General features: G+C 44.4%; 1 protein-coding gene and 1 pseudogene across 6 annotated transcripts in view; one reads left to right on the forward strand and one right to left on the reverse strand.

Moving 5' to 3' along the window:
* Positions 1 to 1685: 1685 nt before the first annotated feature.
* Positions 1686 to 27672, forward strand: part of THSD1 (thrombospondin type 1 domain containing 1) — a 31224-nt gene continuing 5237 nt past the window's right edge. Inside the window, exons 1-4 of one of the 6 annotated variants that reach the window (XM_089304205.1) lie at positions 1686 to 1821; positions 5141 to 5274; positions 11544 to 12509; positions 24004 to 24162. In XM_089304205.1, coding sequence (XP_089160331.1) covers positions 5217 to 5274; positions 11544 to 12509; positions 24004 to 24162 — 1183 coding nt within the window. In that variant the 5' untranslated portion in view covers positions 1686 to 1821; positions 5141 to 5216. Of the gene's footprint in view, positions 2034 to 4424; positions 4537 to 5100; positions 5275 to 11543; positions 12510 to 24003; positions 24163 to 27672 lie in introns of those variants that run through there. The other 5 variants (XM_002720742.6, XM_089304206.1, XM_089304208.1 and 2 more) reach the window with 5 other exon arrangements.
* Positions 26463 to 27056, reverse strand: LOC127487249 (large ribosomal subunit protein eL42-like; annotated as a pseudogene).

Below are 27672 nucleotides of genomic sequence, written 5' to 3' on the forward strand. Positions count from 1 at the left end.
ATTCTACTTAGAGTGCTGTGGTGTAGCGGGTAAAGCCACTGCTTGCAGTGTCGGCATTCCAGATGGGCATTGGTTTGAGTCCCCACTGCTGTACTTCCTATCCAGCTCTTTGCTTTGGTCTAGGAAAACAGTAGGATGGCCCAAGTGCTCGGGCCGTGCACCCATGTAGGAGACCTGGAAGAAGCTTCAGACTCTTAGCTTTAGATGGGTCCAGCACCAGCCATTGTGGCCATTTGGGGAGTGAACCAACAGATGGAAGACTTCTCTCCTCTCTCTCTGCCTCTCTCTAGCTCTACCTTTCAAATAAATAAATGGATCTTTAAAAAAAAAAAAAGCCAAATGCAATGTGCTGGCTTTAAAAAAAAATTCTGCTTAACACAAAAATGACCAAGCATCTTAATCAAACTACTATTTAAAAGATGACCAAGTTTATCACTACAGCCACCTGTAACTGGATTTGGTCCTGCCACCCCCACAGACATTTTGGGGAGAGTGTGTCCCAAAAGATCAATGCAGAGCAAGTCATCTTGTTTAATTTCATGACCACAAAATTTCAGGGTAACTATTACTATGTGCCTATTAACGGTGGAGGAGAAAAAGTTCCCCAAGGTTACAGAGCTGGGGGAGCCTTTGACCCTAAAGCCCACTCTGTCCCCTGAACTTTAGGCTTTCAAAACTGAATATGCTGGGACCTCAAGCAGGTATTTGCAAAGAAATCCCAAATTCAGCTGATGAATGGATAGTTCCAGATAATTGTCCTGGCAATGAAATGGGGTAATAACCTTAAAGCTTTCTTTGAAACACCAAATGGATTTAATCAGTTACTACTTAACAAGTTGAGTACCTAGAAAACAGGTGCCTCTGATAATACACAAGCAACCGCTTGGGCTACCTTCTAAAAGATAAAGCGACAGGTTCAAGGCAGCTGCAAATGGCATATTGTTAAATGATTTTTTTTTACAGTAAAATTCACAGTGAAACGCACTGATCTCCCTGAATTTTAGAAATCGCTGGAGTAAAGCACTGTCACACTCCAACCGATAGAATGTATACCACCCTCCGAAAATGCTCTGGGGCCCGACCACGGCTCCCGGAGGCCCGCGGGGCTCTGATCTCCACTGCTGTAATCGGGCGATGTCTTCGCTATATTTTGCATGCAAGCCTAGGTGAACCCGATGGCACCTTCCTGCGACAAGCACAGACTGTTGAACAAGGTGGAACTCGTTCCTCCCACGTTCTGAGAAAAAGACAACTCACACTTTAAATGTTCGCGTGTTTTTTATTTAATGAACCGATTCTGGCGCCAGGGGAAGAAAAACGATACACATTGTGTCTGTATCTGTGTTCTAGTGAAACTCCCATGGCGTTTTTTGGGAAGCAAGGTTACAGCCCACACTTGATGCCACCTCAATGACTTCTTTGTGTAGCCCCGCAGACGAAAAGTGACCCTGGAAGCAGCGCTGGAACTGGGCGTGCGGGAGGCCGCCGGCCCGCCCCGCACCCCCGGGTCCCGGCAGCCGGCCCGGGTGCCCCCGCCGGCCGCGCGCGTTTCCTGCCGGCTTCCTGTCCGGCGCGGGCGGGCGAGCTGGGGGCGGGCAGGAAAGGATGCACTGCCCAGAAGGGGCGAGGGCGGGCCCGCCGGGTCCGGAATGACCCCCGCCCTCCCCGCGCCGGCGAGGGCAAGGGCAAGGGCGGGCTCGGGCGGGGCCCGGCGCGCAATCCGCGGGCGCGGGATGCTGGGCGTGCTGCCTCGCGGGCCCTGAGGCCTCCGGTGCGCCCTGTCACTTCGCGCCTGGCCGCGGAGCCCGACAGTTCCAAGAGGTAAGAAGAGCCCTCCGAGGGGCGCGGGCGCGGGCGCGGCCCCCGGGCTCCGCCACCTCCCCTGCCCGCAGCCCGAGAGCGCAGGGGACTCGCCTTGAAGAGGTGTCCGCGCCGCTGCGTCCCCGCTGTCCCGGGCGCAGGTGTCGCCGCGGGGCTGAGCCGAATTGCAGGGACCGTGAACACCTGCGGCTTTGGATACCAGGCGCCGGCGAGTAAGTCCGTTCTGTGTTGAAAGTGTCACTCTGGGATCCGAGCGGTGTGAGACGCGATCTGCGTGCGGAGCACTGGGACCGGAGTTGCGGCCGTGAACCTGCGGCGGCGCAGGGCAGGCTGGCCCGGGAGGCAGGGACGCGCGCTGAGTTGCAATCGCGGATTCCCCCTTCTCAGTATTCTGAGATCCACACGAGCGTCCGTCTGTTTGTCAGAAAGAACAAAGTTACTGTGCTGCTTTTTGTTTTCCCTTTTATTCTTTGACGAGTCGCGGGGCCCGCGGACTTTAGAGTGGTTCATTTTCCTTTTTTTCTGCGGCTGGGACAGGGGGTACCGCAGCATTTACCTTTGCCGGTTTCATCAACATCTTGGAATCTGAGGTTGGGTGATGTGTTTAGCCACTAGGGTACAACCAAGGGGTCGCGGACGATTCTTCCACCTCACGATGATGTGAAAGCGTAGGCATGGAGTGCTGCTGATCTTCACTTTCAGTATAGTATTCAATAAATTATACCATCTATTCTGCAGTTTACTATAAAATAGGCTTTGGGTCAGATAATATTGCCTAACTGTAGGCTAATGGGAGTGTTTTGAACACATTTAAGACAGACTAGGATGTGAGGTTTGGTAGGTATATTAAATGCATTTTCAACTTAGGATATTTTCAGCTTGGGATGGGTTTATTGGGAGGTAACACACTGTAAGCTAAGGAGCATGCGTATCCACAACTTCTCTCCACCTTCTCAGCCCATACGTTTAAAATTTGTTTGTAGACACTTTTGTATATGAATTCTGTATACAGGTGCATTTAAGTGTGTAAAAGACCTTCCGAAGTTCTTATTTCTTCAAATGATTCTCTGTGGAACATCGGACATACCAAGTCATAATGTTGGGAACAATGTGTTGAAATAAAACATGCAAGCAAGATAGAAAAAGAATTAAAGAGGCACGTTAAGATCATGATATTATAATTATCATAATTGATAACTGATTGACAAGGTGGTCTGGGTTATTTTATAATTCTGTTTCCATTCAGTTCCAAATATAGATGACTACACAATTCTATTTTAGTGATTATTTTCATGAGGAGTAGGTTAAAATCACAAAATTAGTTGTGATTAGGGGCTTATATTTATATTTCTCTATTAGAGTGGGAATTTAGCCTCGTGGTGAAATGCCTGCCTCCCACACCAGAGTGCTGGGTTCAGTTCCCGGCTCTGGCTCCTACCTCCAGCTTCCCACCAGTGCAGGCACTTGGAAGCAGTGGTGATAGCTCAAGTAGTTGGGTTCCTGCCACCCTTGTGGGAGATCTGGATTGTGTTCCTGGCTCCCACCCAGTCCCAGCCATTTCAGGCAACCGGGGTGTGGACCAGTGGATGGGAACTCTGTCTCTCAAATTGAAAAGAAAAAAACCCTTAAAACAGAATATATGGTTATCAAGGGGAAGCAAGCAGTCTGGGAGCTTGCTTCTCCGTATCAGTGATTTGAAGCATGTGGCCCACCCTAAGTGTCCACGCTTACCCAAGAGGATAGGCTGATAGTTTCTATGAGGGCTTCATCTGTTCTCCTTGGATGGCTTTCCCAGCCCAGGTGCAGGGGTGGGGGTGGGGGACTGGGTCACATCTGTGGCTGTTGCTATCCAAACAGGATTTTCTTTTTTATTTGTATGGAGGGCATCCATAATCATCTGCATAATTGCACTTCAAATCTCTGCTTTCCTTTCAGGAAGTACAGTATTTCCTTTGCTGAACCCACTCTTAATGACCAAAGGAAAGTCAATAGAGACACACCAGTTTCCTTTCCATTGAATTTTGGCTTATTTCAATCAGGTCTCTTAATTCTTTTAATTTCTGTTCTTATGTAGAGACATGTAACATGTAGCTGGGAAACAGTATAATTGCTCATTGAAAATATATTAACTGAATAATGGAGGGAGACTGTAAACAGTGAGGAAATGTATTTGGCTGTCTTTTTTTAAAAATTATTTTTCATTTTATTTGAAGGGCTGAGAGAGACAGAGAGACAGAGATCTTCCATCCACTGATTCACTCCCCAGATGCCACCAACAGCCAGGGCTGGCCCAGGCTAAAGCCAGGAGCTGGAAATTCAGACTGGATCTCCCACCCAGAAGCAGGCACCCAACTATTTAGACTATCTTCTGCTTCCTTCCCAGGGTGCATTAGCAGGAAGCTGGATTTGAAGCAGAGTAACTGGGACTTGAACCAGGCACTCTGATGTGGGATTCAGGCATCCCTTGCACCAAATACCTGCTTTCATTTGGTTGTTTAATATCACACCATTTGGTAGACTCTAGTCTGAAAAAAAGAGCTGAAATTCCTTGCATCTTATTCTGTAGTCCAATATTCTGTGTTTGTTTCCACAAATCATTTTGAACCACAGGCGAGCAGTCTTCCTGCCTTCCCAGGTGGCCTGGGAATATTGCTACGAGAAGAATCTATCCTAGATACATACTAGCTACAACAAGAATTGGAAGAGTGACAGAAGGTGACAACTGTTATTTATCTGTTTTCTTCTCAGCTACCCTAAACAAGAGAAATCAGGGCCCTGTGGAGTTCACATTTAGTTATATTCTGGGTATCTTTATCAAAAGTTTGATCATTTGGATATAGGTCCTAGGAGTCTGAAAATGAAGCCATCCAGATAACGCACTGGCTGTGCAACAAAGTGTTAATTAGTCCATTTGTAGAAGGCAGGCAGCAGGGAGGGTTTGGTGTACAGAAAACACAATACTAAGTGAAAGTTTGGCAAAAATGTGAAATGCTGAGCAGCTAAATAATGTGCAAATGTATCATCCATACCAACAAGTAACTTTGATAAAATTAAACAAATAATAATGTATTTCACTCGAGGATGTCTATAAAGACAAGACACTTTGGTATTATGCAAAGAAAAGCTCAGAGTAGGGCACACCTGAATGTTGTTGACAGGTAAGCTGTGATGGAACAAGAGGGGCTTGTACATTCACAGGGAAAACTCATGTGCTTCATGGTTTCCTTTCAGCATCATTTAGGAAGTTTGGCTTCTTGTCATTTTATGATTTTGTGAATCACATTGAATAGAGTCATCATGTTTGAGGTTCTAATTTCAGGTGTTGGAAAAAAATCACAATTTGGATGTGAGAAAGGACATGAGGAGACTAAAGACCTGGGATTTTGCTGATCAGAATGAAACCAATGTTGAAAGATTTTTCCAATCTGTTGTTGGTGGTGCTCTGTGACTGTGGTGAGTATTGTGGGTATGCTTAATGCTGTGGCTTTCAATAAAGAAACATAAGTGTGAAGTTTAAGTGCACCTTTGTCAGTGACCCTTCAGGAGGCATCAGGGTAGGGTCTACAGTACAAAGCCTTTAAAACTGTGATCCTTGCAAACCCAGGTCCCCTTAAGGTGCTTCTGGGGTTCTACATGTTTGATTCAAATTTCACTTTAAATAATTTTTAACTTTTTAAAAAAGATTTATTTTATTTATTTGAAAGGCAGAATTACACAGAGAGTTACGGAGAACTGGTTCACTCCTCAAAATGGCGACAATGGCTGGGGCTGGGCCAGGTCAAAGCCAGGAGCCAAGAGCTTCATCCTGGTCTCCCACATTGGTACAGGTGCCCAAAGACTTGGCTATCTTCTGCTGCTTTCCTAAGCATGTTAGCAGGGAGCTGGATTGGAAGTGGAGCAACTGGGACTTGCACTGGTGCCCATGTGGAATACCAGAATAGCAGGCTGTGTCTTACCCCACAACGTTGGCCCTACTCTTTTTAACTCTTAAAAAAATTTTAAGAAACTCACTCCCATTTTAACAAACTAGAGACAGGCATTTTGCCCAAAGTTCTTTAATTGATTTCCTAATAGTTCACTATTATCAGTCACACACACACACACACACACACACACACACACCACTAATGTTTTGAATAATGGGGTTCTACATTTAATTTCACTTTACAAGGAAGTTTTACTGCTAGCGTGTTTGGAACCAATCTGAATTGCAGTTGTTGCTGTTTGTGTGCTCTTGGACAAATCTCTTAGTCCTTAGTGATACTAATATCACAAGGTTGTTATGATAAAATCAAGAATGAAGCATCTTGAATGTGTAAGCATACAGGGTGTGTTTAAGGTTAGTTCTATTCATAGTTTTTCAACTAAAAATCAAGTTCATTTCTCTGAGAGTTTTATGGAACTACTGAGCCCTCACTACTTTTCTTATGATTTCCAAATATTTCATAGATAAGCAACTGATAATTGTATTGTAATCCAAGAGATAAAATACTGGCTTGTGTAATGTCATTCATACAGCCAGTTAGATGGAACACAGCATGTGCTATACATTTTATCCAGTAACTCTCTCTCTCTCTCGCTCTCTCTCCAGTTCTCTCCCCCCCTCCTCAAATAAAGTTAAAAAAAAAAAGGAAATGGGAGAGGGGACAGGAAAAGGTAAAGGAAGTTTTGTGGTAATAGCCAGGTTTTGGTGGATCCAAACTGTAGTTTTCCAAGTGAGAGTGCATTTTTGTCTGTAGGAACAAGCATTCCAGAGTAAGATAGCAACTTCTACCTTTGGTACACACGTCCTGTCTGCTGCTGGAACCCATCAGTTGCATCTTTGTTCTCCATTTCCAGCCAGAAATGAGTCCTCATTGATTGGCTCCCCATCAAATCTGAATCTGATCTGCCTCATTGATGATCTCAGACAGTCACAATAGAACATCTTAAGGCACCCCAGAATTGTCCTGCCCCCTTCAGAATCAAATTAATATGAGGTTGTTCTCAGTCTTCACTCCTTCCCAGGGAGGTGGTGACCACTGGAGTCTCTTTAGCCACAGAGTCATGAAAGCTTCCAGGTCAGCTCTGAACCAGCCCACAGAATCCCCCAGAATCAGCACCTTCCCCAACCTTGAGTTGTCTCCAAGCAAAAGGGAGAATCTCTCGACTGCCGTTTGTCTAAGTTGGGAGAAAAGCAACCTGATCCTGTTATGGTTTCCTAGCAAATGATGATCAAACAATCAGTTTATCTAAGTTTTCTATATTTTATTTCACCTCATTTCAGTAAGAAATAGGTAAAGTGCTGAAGTGATTAAGAAAACACATGTGCTAATGTATTCATGTGCTGAGTCCAATAATTATTGATTGAACACAAACAAGGGTGTTTTTAAAGACTACCAGACCCTTTGGACATATATGCTATATATGTATGTTATATTAGTGTGAGGTATATCTAATAAGAATTATAAATATTAGACACATTATTTTTCAAACCAAATGGTCGCTGTAGTTCCTTAAATCTAGAATAGTTCTTACTCTAGCCATGGGCCAGTTGATTGTTGCATTGCCAAATTCTGTTTCCTTTGATATGTATTTGGATGGGGTTCAAAATAGAAACAAGGATTCTTGTGTGTCTGGGTTCTTTGCACTATTCACTTCAACTGAAAAGATGTGATTGATCCTAACTGAATGATACTTGGGAGGCTAGTAGTCATCTGTTCTGTCTAGGCCAGTGCTAGTTGCTGTAATGTCACTAAGATAGCCAAGCACAAGCCTAGCTATTTCATAAATGTCTACTGTTTCCCTTGGGAGATCTATTCAAAGTAAAATGTCAACATTTCTTACCCATCTAAAGGTTTCTGCCTCATACAAGTGGAGGATATCGGCTTCATTATTGGTAAAAACTCCCATGTCTCAAATGTAAAAAAAAAATTTAGAGTTTTACATTTTAAATAGCCTAGACCAGTTTGTGTTGCGTCATTTAAATCAAATTTTCTCTCCAAAAATCACTGTATATCCATTGCTTCCAAACACCTAAACACCAAAATGTGATTAAAATGAGAAATGGAAGATAGTGGATTTTTTAAAAAAGATTTATTATTTATTTGAAAGAGTTACAGAGAGAGAGTGTTTCCATCTGCTGGTTCACTCTCCAGATGGCTGTAATGGCCAGGGCTTGGGCCAGGCTGAAGCCAAGAGCTTTATCTGGGTGTCTCACATAGGTGGCAGGGACCCAAATACTTGGACCATCCTCTGCTACTTTTCCCAGGCCGTTAGCTGGGAGCTGGATCAGAAATGTAGCAGCCGGACACAAACTGGCACCTATATGGGATGCTGGCATGGTAGGTGGAGGCTTTACCTGCTATGCTGCGATGCTGGCCTCGGTTACTGGATTTTTTTTTTTTTTTTTTTGTAATTCGTATTTTTTTTTTTGTCCTTCTTTTTTTTTTTTTATCTTTTATTTAATGAATATAAATTTCCAAAGTACGACTCATGTGTTACAATGGCTTCCCCCCCCGTACCGTCCCTCCCACCCACAACCCCCCCCTTCCCACTCCCTCTCCCCCTCCATTCACGTCAAGATTCATTTTCGATTATCTTAATATACAGAAGATCAGCCTAGCATACCTTAAGTAAGTATTTCAACAGTTTGCTCCCACACAGAAACATAAAGTGAAAAATAATAGATGATTTTTTTTAAATGATGATGAAATCAGATCAGACCTATTGTCATGTTTAATCCCAGTGAGAGTCAAGTTGGGAATTGATAATTTTTTTTTTTTTTTTTACAGAAGATCAGTTTAGTGTACATTAAGTAAAGATTTCAATCGTTTGCACCCCCATAGAAACACAAAGTGAAATATACTGTTTGAGTACTCGTTATAGCATTAAGCCTCAGTATACAGCACGTTAAGGACAGAGATCCTACATGAGGAGTAAGTGCACAGTGACTCCTGCCGTTGACTTCACAAATTGACACTCCTGTTTATGGCATCAGTAATCTCCCTATGCACCAGTTATGAGTTTCCAAGGCTATGGAAGCCCCCTGAGTTCTCCGACTCTTATCTTGTTTAGACACGGTCATAGTCAAAGTGGAGGTTCTCTCCTCCCTTCAGAGAAAGGCACCTCCCTCTTTGAAGACCTGTTCTTTCCACTGGGATCTCACTCACAGAGATCTTTTTGCCAGAGTGTCTTGGCTTTCCATGCCTGAAATACTCTCATGGGCTTTTCAGCCAGATCCGAGTGCCTTCAGGGCTGATTCTGAGGCCAGAGTGCTATTTAGGACATCCGCCATTCTATGAGTCTGCTGAGCATCTCACTTCCCATGCTGGACCACTCTCCCCTTTATCCATTCTATCGGTTGGTGTCAGCAGATACTAGACTTGCCCATGTGCTCCCCTTGACTCTCAGTCCTTTCATTATGATCAATTGTGAACTGAAATTGATCACCTGGAATAGCGAGATGGCATTGGCACATGCCACCTTGATGGGATTGAATTGGAATCCCCTGGTATGTTTCCAACTCTACCAATTGGGGCAAGTCAGCCCGAGCATGCCCCAAATTACACATCTCTTCCCTCTCTTATTCCCACTCTTACGTTCAACAGGGATCACATTTCAGTTAATTTTCAACACTCAAGAATAACTGTATGATAATTACAGAATTAAACCAGTCATATCAAGTAGAACAGACAAAGAAAAAAAAATACTATGAGGGATAATGTATTAAGTTGTCCATCAGTGTCGCTCCCCCTCTTCGTGGAGGAGCAACACTAAGCCCTGCGCTGTTCTTTCGTCTGCTCGGCCCTCCCCGGGTTTGCTGCTGGTTCTTCCCGGGTTGGCTACTATCCCTTCCACCTCCGTGGAAGGGCAGTTCCCCCTGGCCACATTCCCCACTTCCGCAGGGGAGCGGCACTCCGCCGGCCGGCTCTCTGGGGGGCTGCACAGGCGTTCCCCTTAGATGTTCCCCATAGATGTTCCCGGTGCATGCCGTCTCTCTCCTCCTTTATAGTCCTCCTCCGCCAATCCTAACTCGGCTGCCCACACGCCGAGTACGCTGCTCTCCAATCAGGAGCAAGTCCTACAATTTATTAGTTGAACTGGAGGCAGCTGTGCGGAAGCTGTTTACTTCTCTCCCAGCGCCATATTGTGGGAGAGCAGATGCATAGAATAAGTCTTAATTCGAGTAACTTAGTCTAGTCCGGATTGCTCCCCACAATCAGCAGTCAGGGCTATGCTGATCAAGTCACCATTTCTCATAGTGTCCACTTCACTTCAGGAGGTTTCCCCTTTGGTGTTCAGTCAGTTGTCACCGATCAGGGAGAACATATGGTATTTGTCCCTTTGGGACTGGCTTACTTCACTCAGCATGATGTGTTCCAGATTCCTCCATTTTGTTGCAAATGACTGGATTTCGTTGTTTCTTACTGCTGTATAGTACTCTAAAGAATACATATCCCATAATTTCTTTATCCAGTCTACCGTTGATGGGCATTTAGGTTGGTTCCAGGTCTTGGCTATTGTGAATTGAGCTGCAATAAACATTAGGGTGCAGACCGCTTTTTTGTTTATCAATTTAAACTCCTTTGGGTAAATTCCAAGGAGTGGGATGGCTGGGTCGAACGGTAGGGTTATATTCAGGTTTCTGAGGAATCTCCAGACTGATTTCCATAGTGGCTTGACCAGTTTGCATTCCCACCAACAGTGGGTTAGTGTCCCTTTTTCCCCACATCCTCGCCAGCATCTGTTGTTGGTAGATTTCTGTATGTGAGCCATTCTAACGGTTACTGGATTTTTACCCTGAAAATTATCAGTTGTTCTAGCTTTGTAGATTTTCATTACAGATATATTACATTGTTGAATGCGATGAATTCTCAGTGCCTATCACTAATTAATTATTTCAAACATAATTATGAATGATGGTGAGGGAACAGAGCCACTTACAAAGGAAAGAGTGCAATGTCCAGCTCCCAGGCCCTGTACATCACGTTCCGTCATCCTTGTCTCAGTTGCAACTTCTCACGTCAGAAATGCCATTTCAATTGAGGTCACAGATAGTGCTCTTCAAATGCAACTTTAAACACCAATTCTTTTTTTTTTAACTTTTATTTAATGAATATAAATTTCCAAAGTACAGCTTATGGATTACAATGGCTTCCTCCCCCCCATAACTTCCCTCCCACCCGCAACCCTTCCCTTTCCCATTCCCTCTCCCCTTCCATTCACATCAAGATTCTTTTTCTTTTTCCTTTCCTTTCCTTTCCTTTCTTTCTTTTTTTTTTTTTTTTTTTTTTTTTTTTTTTTTTTTTTTGACAAGCAGAGTGGATAGTGAGAGAGAGAGACAGAGAGAAAAGTCTTCCTTTTGCCATTGGTTCACCCTCCAATGGCCGCCACGGCTGGCACGCTGCAGCCGGCGCACCGCGCTGATCCGATGGCAGGAGCCAGGTGCTTCTCCTGGTCTCCCTTGCGGGTGCAGGGCCCAAGCCCTTGGGCCATTCTCCACTGCCTTCCCTGGCCACAGCAGAGAGCTGGCCTGTAAGAGGGGCAACTGGGAAAGAATCTGGCGCCCCGACTGGGACTAGAACCCGGTGTGCCGGCGCCGCTAGGTGGAGAATTAGCCTAGTGAGCCGCGGTGGCGGCCAAGATTCATTTTCAATTCTCTTTATATACAGAAGATCAGTTTAGCATATTTTAAGTAAAGATTTCAACAGTAAAACCCAATTCTGACCATTTCATTTCAGTTCTTGGAGAAGCTGAGTATCTCTTCTTGAGAGAGCCAGGCCATGTAGCGCTGAGCAACAACACCGTGTCTGTGGATTTCCAGTATCTTGACGGGGCTAACGGGACACTAAGGAATGTATCTGTCCTGCTTTTAGAAGCCAACACCAATCAGACTGTTACCACCAAGTACCTCCTGACCAACCAGTCCCAGGGAACGCTGGAGTTTGAGTGCTTCTACTTCAAGGAAGCTGGGGACTACTGGTTTGTGATGGCTCCAGAAGCGACAGACAACAGCACTCCCTTCCCCTGGTGGGAAAAAGGCACCTCTCTGAAGCTGGAGTGGCCTGTCTTTCACATCGACTTGAACAGGACATCCACAGCAGCAGCAAGCACCTTCCAGGTAGGCCTTTTTACCAATGAACCGCTGTGCCTGTTTCCTGTGGATAAGCCTGGTATCGCGGTGGACGTCATCTTCACCAATGGTCTTCCTGAGACAAGAACGAATCCAGGACAACCGCTGGAGATAAGAACCAGCAAAAGGACAGAGCTCGCTCAGGGACAGTGGGTTGAGTTTGGCTGTGCGCCGGTGGGACCAGAAGCTTATGTCACCGTGGTGCTCAAACTGCTTGGCCGAGATTCGGTCATTACCTCCACGGGGCCCATTGACCTGACCCAGAAGTTTGGATATAAACTAGTGGTGGTGCCAGAACTCACATGCGAGTCTGTAGTGGAGGTGATGGTGCTGCCCCCGCCCTGCGTCTTTGTCCAAGGGGGGATCGCTGTTTTCAAGGAGGCTCCCCGGCGCCCTGGGGAGAGATCCATGCAGCTGGCTGAGAACAGCCTGCCTCTGGGAGAGAGAAGAACCGTATTTAACTGCACTTTGTTTGACATGGGGAAGAATAAATACTGCTTTGACTTCGGCACTTCGAGAAAAAGCCATCTTTCTGCAAAGGAGAAGGCGTGCATGTTAATTCAGAGAAATATAGGTTGGTATTGAGATTTTTAAAAATCAAATTGGTGTCTTCATGTACTCAGAATTCTTTTAGAATCTAGATAAACTTTTTCATCATTTTTGTGGTCATTTCCTCATAATGTACCAATTGGCCTATTGTCCTTATCTGAAAAATTAAGAGTACTGAGAAACAAACCCACTTACTTAATCTCTTTAGATCTCAGTTTCCCCATCAGAACAATGGGAATAATGAAAGAAGCTCCCTCAGAGATGGAATGAAACAAACATCACGTTCTTAGCATGGTCCCTGGCATATAGGAAGTATTCCACAAATGTTAGTTATTACATTTGTTATATTTAAAAATCATATTAGGACATCATATGATAAGTCCATGACAGATGATTAGAATTTAAAGCTCAATCTCAAATTGTATTTAGTAACTTCTACCTGTCCTTAGCTGAGCTGAGCATGTCTATTTTCTCTTAAGTTGTTCATTACTGGAATGAAGCTTCTTTACTGAGGAAAGCAAAGCAGGATTTCGAATGTTTTCAGACTCTGAATTTGTGTCATGCCCTGCCTGATCACAAAGTGGGTGTGATGATTCTGTCTGTTCCCCATGCAGCTTGTCACATTTCCTTCCCTTCTCGGTGTGAGCCTGCTCTCAGCAAGCCCTGTAACTTGGCAGATTGTCTGGATCACTACCTGTTATTCTGGTCCTCACAAAGCTCAGAGCCTCTTGACTGCCCAAACCTCTATGTTGCCTGTAACCCCAAGCGTTCCCTGCTCCAAATTTACCTACTTCCTCTCTCTAAAGGCCCCTTTCTTTCAACTCTGTCCCTCCACTGTTCATTTCCCTGCCTACATTCACCATTCTGTCCAGCCTAGATTCTATGACTCCCTACCCACATCCTACCCACACCCTTTGCCATCCTGTCCTTTCACTGCACCTGCCAGGCCACACTCCAGCTCTGCATGGATCCAGCCATGTGCCAAGCTGCTGAGTCTGCACAGGAAGGTCACACCCAGGCAGACTGGTACCACGATGAACAGATCATGTTTCAACTCTCAGCTGGGCAGCTGTGCTTCCCAGTGTGTCACCCTGGCCAGCTCATGCTCCTCTTCACCACACTGCTTGCCTCCTGTCTCCTCCAGCTTCATTGCCTGCCATCTACTTAGCTCTCAGAGTTGACTTTGCCTTCTGCCACAGGGAGCAGCTGGAAGCGATTAGGTAAGAATGTCCCACTCTCCCATGAAACGATCCTTAAGCTTCCAGGCATCAGACCACCCTCTCCCGCTCCTTTCCTGTGACAAGGGAGCTGTGCTCATCCTCTAATACACAGTCACCTGTCCCCTGCACTATGGAACTCAAGCCCCTCTGCTCATTTCAGGAAGCTGTTCATCACTGTAAGCCTTCTCAACTCTTCTCTTTAACTGTTCCTTTCTTACCAGCTGATTCTCATTAGCTTTGAAATTCTCCTGTCTAGAAGCAGCCCCACTTCTCACCCAGATGTTACTCTGTTGCTCTCTTCTTCCTTGTGTAGCCCGGTGGCTTGAAAAAGTTGCCCACACTTTGGAGTTCTTTTCCTTGCACCACATTCACTTTCAGTCTGCTGAAAACTGGATTCCACCCTGAAAATACTCTCACTAAAGCAGCCAGTGAACCAGTCTCAGGTCCCAGAAATCCAGAGACACTTTGCAGGTTCTGTCTTCACTGAGCTTGACTCGGAGCTAACCTCCCAGCTCCGTGGCTGCTCCTTTGCCTGTCAGTTCCACCACCACATCGCATCCCTTAGGTGTTGGTTGTCTGCTCTCTTAACTCTTCACACACCTCTGGTTGGCGACTGTCTTCATGCTGATGACGCCAGATGGGCATCTGCCCTTATCTTCCCCTGCCTCCAAGCCCTGTTCAATAGCTGGCATCACCTACATGTCTCCCGGGCACCTCAAAAGCAGTGTGTCCAGAATGGAACTCCTCATAGCCCCTAAACCTTCTCAGGGTAGGACTCCAGCAATGATCTCATAGTTCAAACCAGAATCCAGGAGTCTTCCCACCTCCCAGCCTCCTCTGTGCCTTTCTCCACCCCTCCCTAATTCCACTGACGACATTTGGATTCAGCCTCCATCATCCCTTAGCTGGGCTCTTAGACCACATTCCTGAACAGTTCCTGCCTGTCCACTTGGTTCTTTCCACACAGCCAGAGGCATTGTCTAAACTGCAGGTTTGCTGAGGTTATCCCCTGCTTAAAACCTTCTCTTGGCATGAGGGTGAGACTCTGCCGGCCTGCCATGGTCAGGCTGGCCTACCTCTCTGCAATCTCCAGCTCTGGTCTGGGGCCCGGGACACCAGCTCCTGCTTGCGTAATATTAACCCAACTTCCAGGTCTCCACTTGAATTGCTCTTCCTTGACATGAGGCTGGTTAACTTCCCTTGCCGTAACCTGGTGCAGCATCCTTTAGTACCTGTTAGTGGCATTTATCTCTTGTTTCTTGTTTAATGTATTTCTCCCCCTCCCATCACTTCCCTCCCATGGAGGCCCCACCCCTGCAAGACTGGGAAAGGTTATTTGGTGGCAAAACCCTATTTATGCTGCCTCAAAGCTTTTCATGGTCTTTATTTGGCCCATCTCGTATGCCTGGCATATTAATAGGTACTCACTACTTGTTTAAGAAAGTAAAAAACTTAAGTCTGGCTACTGTCAGCTAGGGGTTAGAAGGAAAACAATTAGGTTGAATTAATTTAGTCGTCCAAGATTGAGAGGAGTGTTTGATGTAGCAGTAAGACGCTGCTTGGGATGCTAGCATCTCTTATCAAAGTGCCTGGGCTCCAGCCCCTACACCTTTCCCATTCCAGCTTCCTGCTAACGTGCACCTGAGAGGAAGCAGGTGACAGCTCAAGTAGTTGAGTTCTTGCCACTGATGTGGGAAACTCAGATTGAGTTCCTCAGCCCTGACTGTTGTAGGCATTTGGAGAGTGAACTAGTGATTGGAAAATTTCTCTTTTTCACAAATAAATTTAAAAAAATTAAATATTCTTGCCTTTTCAGAAGAAGGTACTTGCTCTGGGAAAAAAAATTCTGACCAAATTTAATGGAAATGAACCAAAGGAAGTCTAGAAATTTGGAGCATTCGATTAAAGATGTTTGAGGGGCAGGAGGACGCCTTGTTGGTTCTCCAAGCTGCTGGGCTTTCCACAGGTGCTTCCTTCCTTACAGAGTCTAAAGACAGGGGTTTTCCCACAGCAGCTCCTTGGAGCAGCAGGAGGAGGTACAGGAAAGGAGCAGGATGGGGAGTGGTTCTCTGTGTTCAGGCTGAGGGTTGTCAGGGGCTTCCTGTGGGCCTGCGCTGTGCAGCAGCAGCCAGACCCAGCCAACCAGCAGGGCCAGGAGCTGTGAGCAGAGAAGCCAAACTTGCCTGGAGACCACAGAATCTCAGTGTGGCAGAGTGATGTGACTCAGGCTCGGAGAAACTAAGTTTATGCTTATCATAAGAAGCTCAGTGGCTTTCTTTGTTTTTCAGCACAGGTTAAACATCCCTAATGCAGAAATCCAAATGGCTCCAAAGTCTGAAAGTGCCAACATGACAGCACCAGTGGAGAATTCCACGTCTGACCTCATGTGATTTGATGCAGGCACACTAAAAATATTGTATAAAATCACCTTCAGACTATGTGCATAAGTCATATGTGCAACATAAATGAATTTTATATTTAGATTTGGGCAAAATCCACAAGGTGTCTAAGTATATATCTGCAAATATTTCAAAATCTGAAATGCTAAACATTTCTAGTCCCAAACATTTCAGATAAAAGAGACTCAGCCTGTATATAAATTTGTGACTGACTTGAGTTCTCTTCTTTTCCTTTTCTATTTAACTTGAAGGCTCTGACCAGTAAAGCTTGTCTTTTTGCCAGTTGGCATCACTCAGGGACCAGCCTGACTAGTGTGAGCTGTGGACTCATACTGGATTGCTTATTAGTTTCTTTTAAAAATGAACTAGTATGTTTTATATGTTTTTTCCCAAATATATCTCAGGATCTTAGGATATTATGTAAATAGCAAGTTACAGCAAATGTGTAATGGATGTTGCCAAATGACTATGACCTTAATCCCACTTAGTGGGATATTTACATAGTGATTAACTTTGCACCAGGCACTGTCTAAAGTGCTTTACGAATATTAAGTTATTTAGCTTTTAAATCCCTACATTTCAGTTCCATAGGTGAAGAAATAGAGGCACAGAAAGGTTAAGCAGCTTACCCAAGTGATGTTTAAGTGCAGAAGCAGAACACAACTCAAGTAGCCTAGCTTGACAGTTTGCTTCTATAACACAGTTAACTGGTAATCCATGTAATTAACAATACTATGCTCTTAAACTTGAAAGTTTCTGTTTTTTCCTTCTTAATTCATTGGTTCACTTTGTGCCTCCCATAACCACTTGGGAGTCCACTGACCCAGGCATAGGCATGATTTGTTCAATAGTGAGCTTTGTTTTGTGCAAAGAAAATCTGAACTGCTTATTCCATGCCCCCCTGCTGCTGTTTACAGCTACTCTCTCCTGTCTGTAGAATTTTCTTCTGTTTCTGTTAACTTATCTTGGTCTTGACAAAATGTCTAGTCTTGGGGTAGAAACAGCTCTCCCTTTTCACATTCCAGATGCAGCTTGCTTGTTCGGAATTAATATCCTGTATCGTGAGTGGCCTGAAAGACATTTGGCCTGGCCAGACAGGTTTCTTACATTGGTGTGAGTGCATGTACTGACACCTGAACAGAACCAAACAAATACTCAGGAAGTACTCGTATTGGTTATCTTGGTCTTCATTTCTAGCACATGAACTAGAGTTACCTAAGGAGTTACCACTTGGAAAGTATTTCCCTCAGAGTTATTAGCAGAGATCCTCAGGGCTCAGATCTGATCAAGAATCACTTCAGGACTTCTTTTCCTGGTTACATTTGATCATTGCTTTCTGTGAATGTTTTCCTGTTTGATTAAGAAATGGCTGGCTCCACGGCTCACTAGGCTAATCCTCCGCCTGCGGTGCCGGCACACCGGGTTCTAGTCCCAGTCGGGGCGCCGGATTCTGTCCTGGTTGCCCCTCTTCCAGGCCAGCTCTCTGCTGTGGACTGGGAGTGCAGTGGAGGATGGCCCAAGTGCTTGGGCCCTGCACCCACATGGGAGACCAGGAGAAGCACTTGGCTCCTGGCTTCGGATCAGCGTGGTGTGCTGGCTGTAGCAGCTGTTTGGGGGGTGAACCAACGGAAGGAAAACCCTTCTCTCTGTCTGTCTCTCTCTCTCTCACTGTCCACTCTGCCTGTAAAAGAAAAAAAAGAAAAAAAAAGAAATAAGAAACAAAAACTGAGCTTAATTAAGCTATGATGCCTACTTTCAAGGGAAAAGGAAACAGCATTTTAAAATGAAATTTTTAAAAAAGATTTCTTTATGTATTTGAAATTCAGAATTACAGAGAGAGAGAGAGAGAGCAAGAGAGTGCTTCCATCTGCTGGGTTGCTCCCCAAATGGCTGCAACAGCCAGGGCTGGGCCAGGCTGATCCAGGTCTCCCATGTGGATGCAGGAGCCCAAGCACTTGGGCCATCTTCTGCTGCTTTCCCAGATGCGTTAGCAGGGAGCTGGATTGGAATAGGAGCATCCAGGACACAAACTGGTGCCCATATGAGATGCTGGCACTGTAGACGGCAGCTTGATCTGCTAGGCCACCGCACTGACCCCTTAAAATGAAATTTTTTGACATTAAGATTCATGTTTTTATTAAAACTTTGATTTCTTTTCTAGTCCCTGCTAATAGAGTCTGTTTTTAGCTTGGCATATGATTTCACATATTTAAATAAATTAGATTTACATTTATGTAAATGGAAAGAGTAGTTCAGAAAGAATAATGAAAGGATTCTTAGTTTTTGCAGTTCTACCTTTTACAGTCTTACAAATGAGTACAAAAGAAGGTTAAACTATACTCTGACTAAATTTTCAGTTTTCACAGTAGTGGGATTGCCAGGTGGATTTTCAAAAAATAAACTAGAATACTTTAACTCAAAGAGGCTTTCATATGAGAACCCCAAAGCTTTTCAAGCACTGGGGGCTTAATGTCTGAATAGCCTGGAAGCCTTGTGGACAAAGCCAGCCCATTGTTCTGCCATTTAAGGAGCTGCAGTGTGATCTGGGAGGCACAGAACCAATATTGTGTTCAGTTGGACTTCTGGATGGAACATAGTTACCACACCTCAGTTGATGCTGGTCCAGGATCCTGGTTTGTAATGATCCTGCTCTTGTGAAAATCCCCAGAGAATTTTAATTGCTGTAAAGAACTCATATTCCATGACTCACTCCAAAGATTGCACCACTTGGCTCACCTGAGAACGCATCTCCCCACACATTTTCCTTGTTTTTGTAGTGCTCCAGATTTTTTTTGGCTGCATTAGAAGAGAGACTTTTATGCAGAGGATGTTTTGGTGCCTTCCTAGTGTTGGCAGAGTCCGATAGGTCTTGGGGTTGGACAGGTGCTGATAGAAAAGGGACTCAGGATAATTCCTTTTTAATAGGGGACTATTCAATTCTATTTGGTAGTGGTTGCACATCTGTTTAGAAGAACAGTTTGCATTTACCAATTAACATTGGCTGTCCTGGGAGGGTTTTGAGTATATTTTGAAGTTCTGGTGTTAGGTGCATCTGCATTTAGGATTGTCAGGGCTCCTTGGTGGATTGACTCTTTCTATCATGTGCTACCCCGATTGTCCTGGTAATATCCCAGCTTGTGCAATCTGATGGGTAATATCACTGCTCTACTTTTCTTGATTATTGTTCACAGGTGTAGCTTACTACCCTTTTACTTTTAACAGAAATGTTTTTGTATTAATTAATACAATTAATTGTATTCTTTATAAAGTTAGCTTGTCTGAGGCAAGCTAACTTTATAAAGAAAAGGAGTTTATTTTGGCTCATGGTTTTGCAGGTGCAAAGTCTAGGGGCTTCATCTGTTGGTGAACTGCTTGCTGGCAGACTCTCAGGGCAACATAGAATATCTCATGGCAAGGGATAGGGAGCACATCTGTCTGTTGATCAATGCAGTCTCTTATAAAGCCACTAGGATTTAGTCATGGGGCTCCCAACCTAGGGACCTAACTCAATATAATCACTTCCAAAGGCCCCACATTTAAACAGTGTAATTGGATTCTTTGTACTATCTTACATCATTAACATAAGATTTCAGGAACGGAACTCTTGAATTCAGAGGAACATATTTGAACCATAGTAGTCTTTTTTTTTTTTTTTAAGATTTATTTTACTTATTTGAAAGACAGAGTTACAGAAAGGTAGAGACAGAGAGAGAGAGATCTTCCATCCCTGGTTCACTCCCCAGATGGCTGCAATAGCCGGAGCTGCACTGATCGGAAGCCAGGATCCAGGAGCTTCTTCTGGGTCTCCATGTGGATGCAGGGGCCCAAGGACTTGGGCTATCTTCCACTGCTTTCCCAGGCCATAGCACAGATATGGATTGGAAGAAGAGCAGCTGGGACTAGAACCAGCGCCCATATGGGATGCCATTGCTACAGGCCAGGGCTTTAACCCACTGCGCCACAGCACAGGCCCCATAGTAATCTTTATGTGTAAGAAATTTTCAAAAAAAATAGGATGTAGTTGAATCATGCCTTTTTTATCCTCTGTGACAATCTTTGTCTTTTAATTGGTATGTTTAGGTTAATTATATTTAGTGTTATATAAGGTTTATTTTTGTGGATTTATATTTGTTCCATCTGTTCCTTGTTTCTTTTTTCTGCATTCATTTAGATTCAGTGAATATTTCTATGATTTACTTAAACAGTGCTGTTAGTTTATTGTATACCAAAACATCTTTAATGGTTATCCTGGAGTATATAATATACATCTTTCAGATTTTTCTTCTGTCCTGTTCTCTTTTACTCCCAAGAGCCCAGTTATGTGTATATTTGATACTTGCAGGTCTTATGTTTCTTAACATTGAGCAGAAGAAATTTTGAATAGTACAGTCCCAATTCATTTCTCCTACTCTTTGTTTAACTCTAGGAAAATGTATGTTAAACACATTATACATTACTATAGTTCTGATTTAGATTATCAGTTGTATTTTAGAGCATTTAAAAATAAGAAAAACACAGATGGGGTAATAGGTCCTACTGTAACAAAGCCAGTGATGTGAATATAATATAGAGTGATATATTTTACCACATAAAGGACTGGAGGAGAGGAACTGATAAGCTCCAAACATGGAGAAGGGTAGAGAAGTAGAGATGCTACTGCCTAATTTGAGCAGTTTATGCTGCATCATGTTGAAACATTGCACTGTGCTCCATACAGAATTACAACTATTATATGTTAACCAAAAATTAAAGAAGTGACTCTTATATTTACTTTATTATTATTTTTTAAAAATTTATTTGACAGGTAGAGTTATAGACAGTGAGAGAGAGAGAGAGAGAGAGAGAGAGAGAAAAGTATTTCTTCCATTGGTTCACTCCCCAAATGGCTGCTACGGCTGGTGCTGCACTGATCTGAAGCCAGGAGCCAGGTGCTTCCTCCTGGTCTCCCATGTGGGTGCAGGGCCCAAGCACTTGGGCCATCCTCCACTGCCCTCCCGGGCCACAGCAGAGATCTGGACTGGAAGAGGAGCAACCAGGACTAGAACCCGGCGCCCATATGGGATGCCCGTGTGACAGGTGGAAGATTAACCTACTACACCACAGTGCCGGCTTATATTTACTTTATTTTATTTATTTTTATTTTTGACAGGCAGAGTGGACAGTGAGAGAGAAAGAGAGAAAGGTCTTCCTTTTTCCATTGTTTCACCCCCTCAATGGCCGCTGCAGCCGGCGCGCAACTGGGACAAAATCCGGCGCCCTGACCGTGACCAGAACCTGGGGTGCTGGCACCGCATGTGGAGGATTAGCCTATTGAACTGTGGCGCCGGCCACTTTATATTTTTTAAAATATTTTATTTATTTATTTGACAGGAAGAATTACAGACAGTGAGACAGAGAGAGAGAGAGATCTTCCCTCTGTTGGTTCACTCCCTAAATGTCCGCTATGGCCGGAACTACGCTGATTTGAAGCCAGGAGCCAGGTGCCTCCTCCTGGTCTCCCAGGTGCGTGCAGGGTCTCAAGCACTTGGGCCATCCTCCACTGCCTTTCTGGGCCACAGCAGAGAGCTGGACTGGAAGAGGAGCAACCAGGACTAGAAACTGGGGGTGCCCATATGGGATGCTGGCACCGCAGGCAGAGGATCAACCAAGTGAGCCACAGCACCGGCCTGGCTTATATTTACTTTAGATGTGCCATTTCTAACACTTCTGTTTATTTGTATAGATACAGGTTTGTTTCTGGAATTCTATACCTTCTGATTGAGGGCATTTTTTTTTTAAATGTTTCTCATAGTGAAGACCTGCTAGTAATTAATTCTCTCAGTTTTTGTTTTTATTTGTCTGGAAAAGTTTTTATTTCTCCTTTATTTATTTATTTTTAAAGATTTATTTATTTTTTTGAAAGAGTTACACACAGAGAGAAGGAGAGGTGGTGGTGGGGGTTTTCCATCCACTGGTTCACTCCCCAATTGGCTGCAATGGCTGGAACTGCACCGATCTGAAGCCAGGAGCCAGGAGCTTCCTCTGGGTCTCCCATGTGGGTGCAGGGGCCCAAAGACTTGGGCCATCTTCCACTGCTTCCTAGGGCATAACAGAGAGCTGGGTCGAAAGTGGAGCAGCTGGGACTTGAACCAGTGCACATATGGGATGTTGGCACTATAGGCAGTGGCTTTAAGTGCTATACCACAGTGCTGGCCCCCATCTCCTTTATTTTTGAAGATACTTTATTGAGTATGAAAGTCTGGGTTGGTAGCTTTTCTTTCAGCATTTGAGAGATGCTTGCATAGTTTTAAAGAGAGATTTATTTAGTTATTTGCTTATTTATTTGAAACATTGGGTAAGAAAGAAAAAGAGAGAGATAAAGAAAGATCATCCAGCATCAGGTTCACACCCAAAATGACAGCAACAGTGAGGTCTGGGCCTGGCAGAAGCCAGAATCCAGGATCCAGGAATTCTGTCTGAGTCTCCCACATTGATGTCAGGAGCCTATGTACTTGGGCCATCTTCTGCTACCTTCCCAGGCACATTAGCAGGGAACAGGATGGGAAACAGAGCAGCTGGGACTCAGACCAACATTCTGATCTGGGATGTCGGCATTGCAAGTGGTGGCTTAAGAAATGGCTTCACCCACTGTGCTATAGCTGCAGCTCCTGGCATAGTCTCTGATGAGAAGTCAACTGTCATTCTCATCTTTGTTCCTTGGTGTGTGCTCTGTTTCCACTGCCACTCTCCTGCTACAGCCTTCAAGATTTACTGTTTGTTTTCTTTTAATATTTTATTATTATTTATTTATTTGAGGCAGTTATAGATAGAGAGGGGGAGACAGAGAGAGGGAGTTTACTGTTTTTGTTGACTGTTTCAAGTTTGTGGATGAGCCCATAAAAGGCATTCTTTATGGGTATTACCATATTTTAGACATTCAAACATTTTGGGACCAGTGTTGTGGCCTGGGTTTTTTTTTCCTCTGTTATTCTGTTCCACCCTTTGCTTTAGGTTTCAGCTTGTCTGTCAAGAGTTTTCACCGCCTGTTGTTACCCCTCCCCTCAGAGTCGACTGTAGTTATTTGATACTTGCCTTGCTGGTCTGGAGTAGGAGGGCATTCCTTTGTTCAGGTTCAGCTTCAGGCTCAGGCAGGTGCTGGCTCCCTCAGCCTTGATGACTTTGCCTTTCCCCAGAGGTAGAAGTTCTCTAACAGTCTGCGTCCAGGATATTTTTGGATCCTCATCAAGAGTGAAGGCGTTTTCTCTTTTTTCGGGTCCCAGGCAGCAGCTGGTATCAGGATTTTCTGTCTTTACCCGGTGGCCAAGGCTTTTGTTCAGTAGAGAAGACAGGGAGAAGGGTCTGGCTGAGGTTTCTGATCTTGTCCACACTGCTTCCCTTCCCTGCCCAGGCTTCCACCATGAGGAGGCTTTGTCTGGTCTTGCATTTGCCCTCAGTCTGTCCTGTGAGCCTTTGGTGCAGTCCTTGGAGAAGAACCCGAGAGTGTACAAATTTCATGGATATGTGTTGCTCTTAGGGGTTCATGTAGTTCACATGAGGATTTTAGCAATTCGTTATGGTTGTAGATAAATCTCCCCAGCTTGGCACCTGCCCCAGGTAAACAAGTGTCTCATGCCCCCTTTCCTTGGGAAGCCTGTCTTTCCTTATTTTGCAAGCTAGTTGGTTGCCCTCTGACTTCAGCTCTCTTATGAGTTCTAAGGAGGGTGAAATTTTGTAGATAATACAGCTTTTCTTTGTTTTAAGGTTAGGAGCAACACTTTCTAGCTGTCTACATCTCCAGGAATGTTCTTACTCATGGACTTTTCACGACCTGAGATTTGAGTTTTGCTGCTTCATTTGGGGGGCAGTTGAATACTGGTGCTCAAATGAACTAGCATTAAAAGCGTGACTTATGTCCTTGCAGAAACTTGGGGACTATGGCAGCCATGGAGCCAGTGTAGCGCCACATGTGGGGATGGTGTCAGAGAGCGTCGTCGAGCGTGTCTGACTTCCTTCCCCTCCAGACCTGGCTGCCCAGGACTGTCCTCGGAGACCTCCCCGTGTTCCCTGGAGGAGTGTGCTGGTAGGTATCCTTGCTCCCTTCACTGGACTCTGCTTAGCCATCACCAGTCTGAGTTCAGTGGACTCATTCACATTCACACTCTTTGATGTCTGTTGGCTGTAATAACCCTGTATTTGTATGTCAAAGACTGGGTGTAGCTGGGAGAGTATCTTATTCTTGACAGGATGCCATTTAAGATTGGAGAATATAGGAAAATGACAAGGAAATAAATATAAATTAGATATTCAGCCGTTAATATTTTTAAAGATTTATTTATTTATTTGAGAGGCAGAGTTACAGATAGAGAGAGAGGGGAGAGATCTTCCATCTGCTGGTTCACTCCCCAGATGGCCACAATGGCCAGAGCTGGACAGTTCTGAAGCCAGGAGCTTCTTCTGGGTCTCCCACATGGGTGCAGGGGCCCAAGCACTTGGGCCACCTTCCACTGCTTTCCCAGGTTCATTAGCAGGGAGCCTGATTGGACGTAGAGCAGCCAGGACCCAAATTGGCACCCATATGGGATACCAGTACTGTGGGTGGGGGCTTAACCTATTGGCACTGCCACAGCACCGACCCCCATAAATACTTTTTAAAATGCAAAAATGGAGAGAGCAGGATGCTACTTTCTTCCTGAGGGTTTTTTGATTGTTATTTCTCCCTCTACTTTCCCTCACCAAAACTTTGGAAAAAACAGTTTTCCTTAACTTTCCTCCCCACCATCCCACTGAAGCCCAAGGGGACCATATTATTTGTCAAAATGGGGCAAGACACCCTGTTTTATCCTTTGAATGACCGGTTTGTTCTTCACCATTCCTGCCTGGAGGAGTGGGTGGGGACATTTCTTTTTGTCTCTTTTCCCAAGATTTGCTAAGCATCTCCAAAGGGCACAAGAGGAGGCACTCACTAGGTGTTCGATGTGAGTGGTCTATGTCTGTCACACACAAACACATTGGTTGGGTTTGCTGCAGCTCCTGGAGCTGAATTGTGTTCATTTACAAAGGTTACAGCACTGAGTATTCATGGTGGTTCCCACACTGTGTCTCACCTCCTGGCTTTTCTCTGGTCCATTTCCATATGTTTAAGTCCTTCCTTCAAGTCCTGCGCTTTCTTATTCTATAATTCCAGACTGGAAGACCAACCTTAGTCCCCTGTTCCTTTGGGGTTTGGGGGGACTTAGGTGTTTTTTTTTTTTTTTTTTTTTTTTTCTGTGTTTGGATCTCAGAGCACCTTTTAGCCAAAACCACAGGCACCTGGCAGTCGCAGCCAGCGTCTCTGCTGTGGCCTTAGAAAACCCCTCTTCCTGTTTCATCTTTCCAGCCGCCACTGGCCTGGTCGACCTCACCGCAGCCTCTTTAGGGAGCCATGTTCTCTTCTTTTTCTTCATGCAGTTTCAGACCCAGGCTTTTCTCCCAGCCCTCAGTCTGCCCGTTAGTTGTTCCAAGGCCCTGGGTCCCACCCTGAATCTATTCTGTCTTCAATTCTATACCATACTGATTTCTAAGGCTCTCTTCTCTAGAAATCCTTGCTACTTTCCATCAACCTCCTTCCTTGTGTATAACTTTTTCAAATGCCCCTCATCCTCTTAATTCTGGGATGGCCCATTGTGTTAAAATATTCCATACAGACATCCATAGTATTCAAATGGATTTCAAAATAGTTGCCACTGGCCTCTGCTGTTTTTTAAATGAGTTACAACTATACCAACCATTCATTGACCACCTGCTATGTGCCAGCAGTTTCAACCCATTGTCTCACATGAACCCCACATTAATGCTACAAGGAAGGTATTATTCTTGGCTCAGATGGGAGCTGTTTTCCTGCCAAGCATGTTTCTAAGTGTCTTATACATTTGATGTTGGTATATATTTTCCTGAAAGATGTATTTATTTAAAAGAATGACAGAGAGAGGGAGAGGAAAAGAGTGCATTTTCACTCCACAAATGGCCACAATGGCCAAGGCTTGTGTTGTCTGAAGCCAAGAGCCCAGACTCCCTCCAGTTCTCCCACATGGTTGCAGGGTACTTGAGCCATCTTCCACCACGTTCCCAGGTGCTTTAACAGGGAGCTGGATCAAAAATGCAACAGCCAGGACTTGAACCACCACTCCCATAAGGTATGCCAGCTTAACCTGCTGCACCACAATGTTAGTCTGGTGTTGTTGGTATATTATTATTTCCATATTACAGATGAGCACTGTGAGACATGGGGAAGGGTGAGTGGGCCAGCCAAGGTGGTATTGCTGGAAGGCAGGGGGACTAGATATGACTCCATCTGAAGCTTTTTTTTTTTTAAGCTTAAATTTATTCCACAGAGGGGATTTTATTCTTGACCTTAGTTTATTCCCTCCCCAAAGGCCAAATGTAATCAAAGGAAGTGAACAATAATCTTACGCTTTTTATCATCTTCACAATAAAACAGAAGATGAAGCTTCAAACTGTATCACTTTGCCCTTTCTCTTCTGCTGTCCTCCCAGTTTGAAATATTTGCATCTCTTTATAGCCAACATTCTCTTAGATCTGCAGTTGGCTCCATGCACTCAAGCCTCATCACAATCTTCTTTGTAACCTTAGCCTTTTTTTCTGGAAAATCGGCTTAGGCTGCCCACCCTAGCCGCTCAGCTTCCTATTGTAACACCGCTTTCCCTGGGCATCCTGGGAATCCTTGCCCTGCTTCTAGTGTGTCACTGTGTGGCCTTGGTGCTTGCCACACTTCCTACAGGAGGTCCGGCGCGCTTTAGGAATGTTTTGCCGTGTTTGCTGGAGTGCTGTCGGCATGGAAAGAAGGAAGCTACCTGTCTTGGATACTTTGTATTCAGAGACCAATTTGCCTTTCTAGAAGAAGCATCCACAACCTACAGTTAGTAATCAGGTTAGAGAAAATGTGGTAGTATTTCGTGTCCTGGCATCTTAGTCTTTAACACTGAATGGGAAGTCTTCACTGTGCACATTACACATTAGCAAGAAGGAAAAGTGACACAACGTTCCTACTATTGTTGGCTTACGTGGATAAGCATGATCTTTTCTTCCAAGTGTTCTTTTCCTCTTCAACCTATTTTCCTTTTTTTTTTTTTTTTAAATACAAAGATCTGTTTGTGGGCTGCATACTACAGGTACCAGAAGACTTATGTGAGATAGGCCTTGGGCTTTTTGTCAAATGAGGTTTTCAAAGGATCCAGCTCAAGGTAAAAGAGAACAGTGCTAAGTGAAGACGTTAGTGATGTGTGATAGCAAGGCTGCTACCCACTGTCAGCAGCAGTCACCACAGATAGAAGAAGTAATAGATCAGGGAACAAGTCTTTCGTCAGTCCACTGTTCTCACTTGGTTTTGGGTTTAGAGTTTTGTTTGGCTTTAAAATAATGGTTTTATGCCAAGGTCTGAGTGTAGCTCTATATTAATTTGATCTCTCTTGTTCAACAAGAAAGTAGGAGGATCCAGTTGTTGGTGTACCTATGTCCTACCTGGTGGAAAATTGATCATTTTGATAATATCTGTTTAATAATTAATTAAACAGTTAATTAAACTAATGTTCAT

This window comes from Oryctolagus cuniculus, chromosome 9, assembly GCF_051225735.1.
Source record: "Oryctolagus cuniculus isolate XC-2025 breed Fujian yellow rabbit chromosome 9, ASM5122573v1, whole genome shotgun sequence".
NCBI classification, from domain to species: Eukaryota; Metazoa; Chordata; class Mammalia; order Lagomorpha; family Leporidae; genus Oryctolagus; species Oryctolagus cuniculus.